The sequence below is a fragment of the Pteropus medius genome, unplaced genomic scaffold, assembly GCF_902729225.1.
Source record: "Pteropus medius unplaced genomic scaffold, Ma_sr-lr_union100, whole genome shotgun sequence".
NCBI classification, from domain to species: Eukaryota; Metazoa; Chordata; class Mammalia; order Chiroptera; family Pteropodidae; genus Pteropus; species Pteropus medius.
Window position 1 is genome coordinate 1 of NW_024344429.1, and position 6,939 is coordinate 6,939.

General features: G+C 57.9%; 1 protein-coding gene across 3 annotated transcripts; it reads left to right on the plus strand.

Annotated features, from left to right (window-relative positions):
* The first annotated feature begins 2,655 nt into the window (after positions 1-2,655).
* Positions 2,656-6,939, plus strand: LOC120610209 (microtubule-associated protein 4-like). Of its 3 annotated transcripts, none has more exons than XM_039872464.1 (4): positions 2,656-3,444; positions 5,025-5,086; positions 6,516-6,705; positions 6,830-6,867. In XM_039872464.1, the coding sequence occupies exons 1-4, from the start codon at positions 3,003-3,005 to the stop codon at positions 6,835-6,837; spliced, it is 702 nt and encodes a 233-aa protein (XP_039728398.1). In that variant the 5' UTR covers positions 2,656-3,002; the 3' UTR covers positions 6,838-6,867. The 3 variants fall into 3 exon arrangements, with proteins under 3 accessions (XP_039728398.1, XP_039728397.1, XP_039728396.1); XM_039872463.1 differs by lacking the exon at positions 6,830-6,867 and adding an exon at positions 6,927-6,939 and having other exon boundaries at positions 2,664-3,444; positions 5,025-5,137; XM_039872462.1 differs by having other exon boundaries at positions 2,672-3,444; positions 5,025-5,137.

A 6,939-nucleotide genomic window follows, 5' to 3' on the forward strand; every position in this document is an offset into this window, starting at 1 on the left:
CCATTGTCCTCCGTTTCTATTTTCCTCTTCCTTTATTCCCTCCTCTCAACACTTTTTTTTTTTGGTCCTTTTCTATCCCCATCCACAGCCATCTCTCTCTTTAAACATCCACTTCGTTCTGTGCCAGCCTGGCGTCATCTTTTGATCCACCCAGTGACTCCAACTCGAGGCCGGGAGGTGAGTAGGTGTGGGAAGGCAGTACATCCAGTCAGTATCTCAGAACAGTGGTGGTGTGTGTGAGGGGGCTTCGCGTCATGCTGCAGGAAGTGTAGGGAACATCAGCGTCATATCAGCTTCCCCTTCACTGGCTTCCAGCCCTTAGGAAGAGGCAAAAGTGGAAATCCCTATCCAGACCTACGTTAATCCCCTTCCTCAGAGTTTTATAAGCTGCATACTTTTTTTGTTCTCAGGCTCTGCCCCCCGCCCACGGCCTGCATGCAGCCCCCCCGCCACAGTTCCCTCGTGAGGAGGGCGGCCAGAGCGCCCTTTCCCGCCCCTTCCTCGGCATCTCCCCACCATGGCTCTTCCCCACGTGGGCAGAGACTGTGTCCTGGTCAGCTTGGTAGTTGGTCAGACATTAGCCAACCTGGTGTAGGGTCAGCTGAAGTGGGTGAAGCTTTAAAGGCTGTGTGTGGTTGAGGTGATGGAGATCCAGCCTGTGGGTCCCCCGGTGGGCAGTGGCTCTTGCCTTTTCTCTGGCTTTTGGCCTGGATGAAAACAGAAGGGGATGAAAACAGGGACTCTGAAGGATTGGGGCACCTGTGTGTGTGACACAGCTGTGCATTTACGTGTGTTGTGCGGTATAGATAATAGTTCTGAAAATAATCGTTGTCACTTACTGTAGTCTTTACTCTGCCTGCACGTGACAGCAACACGATTGTTTTGTGGAGAAATGTATTTTTTTTTTTAAGCATTTCCCTTTTTGGAGGCTTCCGTGACAGCAGGGCCTGTGAGCGGTGTTTCAGGTGGGGCGAGGAGGGTGGGCCTGCTCTGTGGCTGGAACAGCACTGCAGGTCTAAGCCCCTCCCCCGCCACAGCCCCCGCCCCATGCCGCGGTCCTGGAGTTATCCCGGTCAGCGCCCTCCACTCACACGCAGACACAGGCTCGGCCCCTCTTGAGAGCCAGGAGGATGTCGGGAGGTGATGGAGAGGCTACTTCCGCAGCTGATCCCAATTTCAAATTTGGTGGCAGTTTTAATTTCGCGTCACCCTCACGAGGGGGGGCATGTATGTGTAATGAGTTCCCGGACCTGTTAGGAGTAGCACACCACTGATATCTGCAGGAGGCCCACGGGGTGTCACAGACCAGTGGTGACTGTGTGAGCACAGCTGCAGCCAGATACAGTGGATGCGGGGTTGGTCGTGTGCCAAGAGGACCACAGAGAGGGACGTGGCTTCTGCTGGCTGGCAGGCTTCACTGGGGAGGGGACAAAGTAAACTGAGTGGTTTGTGCTAGCATCCGGATTCTGCTGATGAACTTCCCATGTTTCATTTCACATATTCCTTTATCCCTCCATTTTCTTCTAATCGACTCACGTTTAATTTTTTTCTCCCACATTTGCATAAGACTTTCATAGGTAGTGGTGGTGTTTCTGTCAGTCATACCATGTCTCACAATTCTGGTTATTTCGTGATACTGTCACCTGTCAGTGCCCAACACCTAGACCCACAAGGTCAGTGGGCTGCATTTCTTCTCCATGTATTGCCTGGAACACATCTGTAAAACGAAACTTCTCCTTTACCAACTATGCTTTAATTGAGGACCAGGCACGAGGTAAAGAAGTGGAGGCTTTGAGGGCAGATAACTGTCAAGGACTGTTTGGGTTCCATGCCTTGGCCAGAGCCCGGCCTCGATGAGTGATTTAACGGTAACTCTTCACAGGTGGTCTCGGGGATGACACGAGATGACCTTGCCACCCTTGCTGCAGGACACATGGTGGCTTGGTTTAAACAGCTGCCACATCTCTTTGGCTGGGGAGAGTACACTTCCCTCTGGTCCTGTTGAGGGAGAATTGCAGCCTTGTTGGAAAGATGAGACAAAGCGAAGGCTGTTGTTCTGACGGTGGTGGGCACTCTAAATAGTTGCTGAATACGTGAAGTAATTAGTGTCCAGTTGTTGCCAATGTCCATTTAAGATGATGTGAAGAGCTGGAGCGCGGCTAGAGCCTGGGAAGGCTCCGGAGAGATGGCCTTAGAGCTGGGCTTTCAGGATGGGCGCAGGAGGGCTGAGATGAGCATCCTTTGATACTTCTAAATTAATTTTTTTGCGCACACGATTAGAAAAAGCCGGCTATAAAATTAGATAGAATGAGTGGAAAGAAAATCATTAAGAGACTCTCAGAATTTAAAAAGCTCTTCTCCCCTTAGCTAACATGAAACTGTGTAAGAAGATTTACCACAATAAGGGAAAGAGTGAGGATGGCCCAGGCAAGCTGGTGGTTACGGGAAGTTACTCTGTGCCAGGCCCTGGGCTGTGGGTGGGAATAAAGCATATAGCAGACCTGCCCTCTTGGAACACAGCGGAGGCCGCATTTCCTGACACTGGAGAAAGGAACACCAGGCGCCACAAGGTAGCTGTCGAATGGCGTTGTTAGGAAGCCCACCGGAAGGTGCGGCCTCCGCCGGCAGGGCCTTGCACACCCCGACACGAAAAAGCCAGGCTCTTCCTCAGAATTGGGAGCAGCTAGGTCACTCACAGGAGGCCTGGACTCCCACCCAGGTGCCCAGCAGAACTCCCGTCTGTAGGTGCCCTTTCCTAAGTTAAAGATGTGCCATCGGTCCTGGTACCAAGATGTTTTTCCAAAGCTCCTGCAGGGCAGACACTGATGAGAGTCTGTTGGCCGTCTTACGGACGGACAGACAGATGGACGGACGGATGGATGGTCATCTTACGTATAGATTAGGTAGATATCTACTGTCAGGAGGGAAAACGTATTGGAAAAAAAAATGGAAAGAAATACACCAGAGTGTTAATTCCGGTTTATCTCTGGGCCAAAGAGTCGATGGGTAAGATTCGAGGTGGAACAGAAGGGATATTTCGGATCCGGATCCAGAAAAATGGGTGCAGAGCTGCCTGGCAGATGCGTGGATGGGCTCGGGGTGGAGAGGCCTGCGTGTGTGGGCAGCATCGGTTCGGTCTGGCTGGAGGAGGGGTCAGAAGCTACAAGCAGGGCCAGGATGGACCAAGGGCCCTTGTAACCGCTTCGGGCGGTGACCCTGACCTTGACCAGACTGAGATGTCGGCGCTTACAGAGGGAGAGCAAAAACTCGGACATGGAGAAGAGGCTTTCAAAGGGAACGTGGGTTTGGCCCTGGCAACGTACCTTCTCTGCGGTGATAATGTCGTTGTGGTTTCTTCTCAGGTTCAGATTCAGAACAAGAAGGTGGACATCTCTAAGGTCTCCTCCAAGTGTGGGTCTAAGGCCAACATCAAGCACAAGCCTGGTGAGTGGTGCCTCCCTTGTCCCAGGACGCCTGGGCATGTGGTCCTGCCGTGGGCCAGCCGGGTGTCCCCCTTACACCTTCGTCACTCTGTAACGATTCCTGGAGCCACCCCCGCTCAGGACACAGCCATGGCACGGTGCAGCCTTCAGTCCCTGTCAGGGATGGGAATAGGGCACTGACCTCTCAGCGGGAGGAGGAACCGGTGGTGGGCGGTGAAGGCTGCCCTTCGCACGGGCACCGTCCTGAGGACCTGCAGTTGACTGAGGCCCAGGGCAGAGGCCCGCTCCAGGCCGGGGATCCGGCTCAGCCTCCCAGCCGGGCGAGCGTTTCGAGAGCTGGTGCGGGCATTCCAGAGAGCGAGGCCAGGCCTCACTGGCAGATTCGGGAGCAAAGATGATCCCACAGTGCGTCGGCGGCTCCGGTCTCAGCTGTCACCCTGTCACCCTCGCGTGCCTTGGTTCCCGGGTCTGCGGCAGGTTTGGGGTAGGGAGGACCCCTGCAGCAGCAGGCGCACCGGCGGGCGGATCTGGTGTCCCAGAGGGCGGTCACCAGGGGCCGTTGAGGAGAAGGCCGAGAAAACTCCCTTTCCTCAGCAAAACCGTCGTCCATTTTAGAACACGCTCTGTTAAAAAGGACGAAAACATTTCAGCCTTAACTAACCTTCCTTTTCCCCCTTTTATCTGGCACATCTACTAATGAGATGCCCCCCTCCCTAGTGACGCTGGGCGACTTGAAGTCCAGCTTTTGCGGGGGGCTAGGACTCGAGCATGGAGATGTGGCGAGAAGCTGCGTGTTGAGGTTCGGATGGGAGCTGAGGGACTGGGGGAGAGAGGAGAAGACGGGTTGAGGGCCACCATGCTGCCGGGCCACACCAGGGCCGGGTGGCAGTGAGGACGGGCTGGCCCTTGACCCCACGGCCACGCTGTGGCCTGTGAGCCTGTGTCCAGGTCATCCTCCCCCTGCATCCCTGCTGAGAGGCGCTGGACCCGGGCTGGCCGGCCCTTTCTCAGCTCAGGCCCAAGGCCCTTTGCCTTTTCACGACAGTGGGGTCTGGTTCAGTGGCTCAGACAGCCTACGTTCCCATCCTGTCTCGGTCAGTCACTAGCTCAGCGGTGACCTTGGGCAGGTCACTTTGTCCCAGCGTCAGTGCCAGCAGCTCTAAAACGGGGATCCTGACCGTGCTGGAAGAGGCCGTGGCGCAGCACACAGCCAGTCAGTCGGGAGTTGTCACGCTGCCCGGGGGACGAGAAGCGGCGTGCCCCTGGCACAGTTCGAGGCCCGCCCTGGAAGCCGCGGGCTGCGATGGTGAGAGGGTGGCTGCTTCTCCGTGGAGCTGCCCCCTCCGGCTGGACGGGGAGTCGGCCCCAGCCAGACTGAGGGAAGAGGCGCCCCACTTCGAAAGCGCGCACGCCGTGTCCTGTCTGTCCTCGGAGCCGGGGGCAGCGGGTCGCGTTTTCCCCGCTGCTGTACGGGCGCTTAGCCAGCCCTCGGCCAGGCTGGGATTCCCGTCCCAGGCCGCAGGCTGTGCCTGCGGGACTGTTTCTCTGCCGCCCCGGTGACCGGTGCCGTTCTGGTTCCAGGTGGAGGAGATGTCAAGATCGAAAGTCAGAAGCTGAACTTCAAGGAGAAGGCCCAGGCGAAGGTGGGGTCCCTTGATAACGTGGGCCACCTGCCTGCGGGAGGTGCCGTGAAGGTAGTGAATGGGTTGCCACGGGGACAGCTGGGGACGGGCGGGGTGTGCGGTGGAGTCTGGGTCCCTGCAGGCGGGAGCTGTCACCGCCCCTCAGTCTCTTCAGGAGTCATGTCCCCCACACCATTGCTGTTTTCCCATCATCATCAGACCTGGGCGAGGCAGGAGAGGTAAAGAGGCCCAAGCCGGAGACAGCCTTCTGAGAACCATGGCCAGAACCATGGCCTTCCTTACTCTTTGAGCTCATCTCAGCCATTTTCAGAGAAACTGTGGCTGGGGCACAGGTCACCACAAGGCGGGTGGGCTGCACGGTAGTTGTCCCCAGCTACCTCATGAGAGGGGTGTGGGCACATGCGACAGCAGGCCTGGTGTCCACCTGCCTCCGGAGGGACTGCCTGCGGCCCGTTTGGGCCAAGGCTCTGGGGGCGTGCTCGGGTGACAGGGCTTCCCACCCTCGGGACTGCCTGGGCCTCTCCTCCCTGCCCCCCCTCCTTCCCGCCCTCCCTCCTTCCACAGTCCTGTGAGCCCCTTTGTGTGCTGAGATGCTGTCTGTCCCTCGTTCTGTGTCGGCGGGTAGGGGGCGGCGTCTTGCAGGCTTTGCTGCTTGAGGGTCACTGCAGCCACTGAGGGGAAGGTGCACAGGGAGGGGGCCAGAGCGCTGCTGCAGGCCTCCACTGTGACATGGGAGAGCCCGCACTGGGCCACCCCAGCCACCCTTTCATCCCGCCCTCCCGCGGTGCGGAGTCGAGCCCTGATTAGCCTTCACGAACATTTTGGGATCCTGGCTCTGTCACAGGCTCTTGGTTCGTGTCCCCACCCTTCTCTAGTCTATGTCTGTGGGGCACCAGCTCAGGTGCCTCGTCCAGGGCCATGCAGCAAGTGCATGCAGACCAGGATTCGCACCTGGCCTTCTGGCCCCGCCTCCTGTGTCCATGTTTCATTATGTCCCTTTCTTTGCTGTTTCTGGAGTCATTTTCCAGTACTGATTGGCCTGCGGCGTCACCGCTTCCCAGCCAAGTCCAGGCCCGTCTCGAGACGGCGCCTCAGGCTCGCTGCAGCTGACCTGCTGTCCTTGCTGTGTTTGTTTGGCGCTAGCCTTGCTGAGAAGCCTGGCACCTCTCAGAGAGGCATTTCACAGAGGAAGCTCCCAGAGCATGTCACTAGCCAGGCTGCGCCGTCCTGCCCCGCACTCGGCTGCCCTGCCCGCGGTGGTTCCCATGGGCGGGGCAGGGGTGGGAGCACCCGGTCCACGTGGCCCAGATGACAGCACCTCCATCCAGGGGCGGCCGGGGCGGGGGCTGCGTGTAACTCTCACCTCCATCCCCCATCCCACTCCCTCTCGGACTGACCCTGCACTGTCTCCCCCACTGTTTCATTGTAGACGGAGGGCGGTGGCAGCGAGGCCCCTCCGTGTCCGGGCCCCCCCGCTGGGGAGGAGCCGGCCATCCCTGAGGCAGCGCCCGAAGCTGGCGCCCCCACTTCAGCCAGTGGCCTCAGTGGCCACACCACCTTGGCAGGGGGTGGTGACCAAAGGGAGGCCCAGACCTTGGACTGCCAGATCCAGGAGACAAGTAAGTGGCTGGGCTTGGCCTGAGGGCCAGCCAGGGACCCTGCCACTGGCTGCAAATTGAAACTCCTTTGTTTTTTGACCAGAGTGTGGCCTAAATTTTAACGAAGCAACCTTTTATTTTCCAGGCATCTAATGATGACATTCTGGTCTCGTCTTCCATCCCTTTGTCCCCCCCTTGTCTCCTTCGTGACCCTTTCCCTCCCTCCTCCCGTGTCACTGCAGATTGAGACCTACA

Bases quoted from the DNA above. Each gene is read 5' to 3' on its own strand.
- LOC120610209 (XM_039872462.1), top strand. From the start codon at position 3,003: ATGGGTAAGATTCGAGGTGGAACAGAAGGGATATTTCGGATCCGGATC. The intron at 3,445-5,024 runs GTGAGTGGTGCC...TTCTGGTTCCAG, and splicing joins CAACATCAAGCACAAGCCTG to GTGGAGGAGATGTCAAGATC. The intron at 5,138-6,515 runs GTAGTGAATGGG...GTTTCATTGTAG, and splicing joins CTGCGGGAGGTGCCGTGAAG to ACGGAGGGCGGTGGCAGCGA.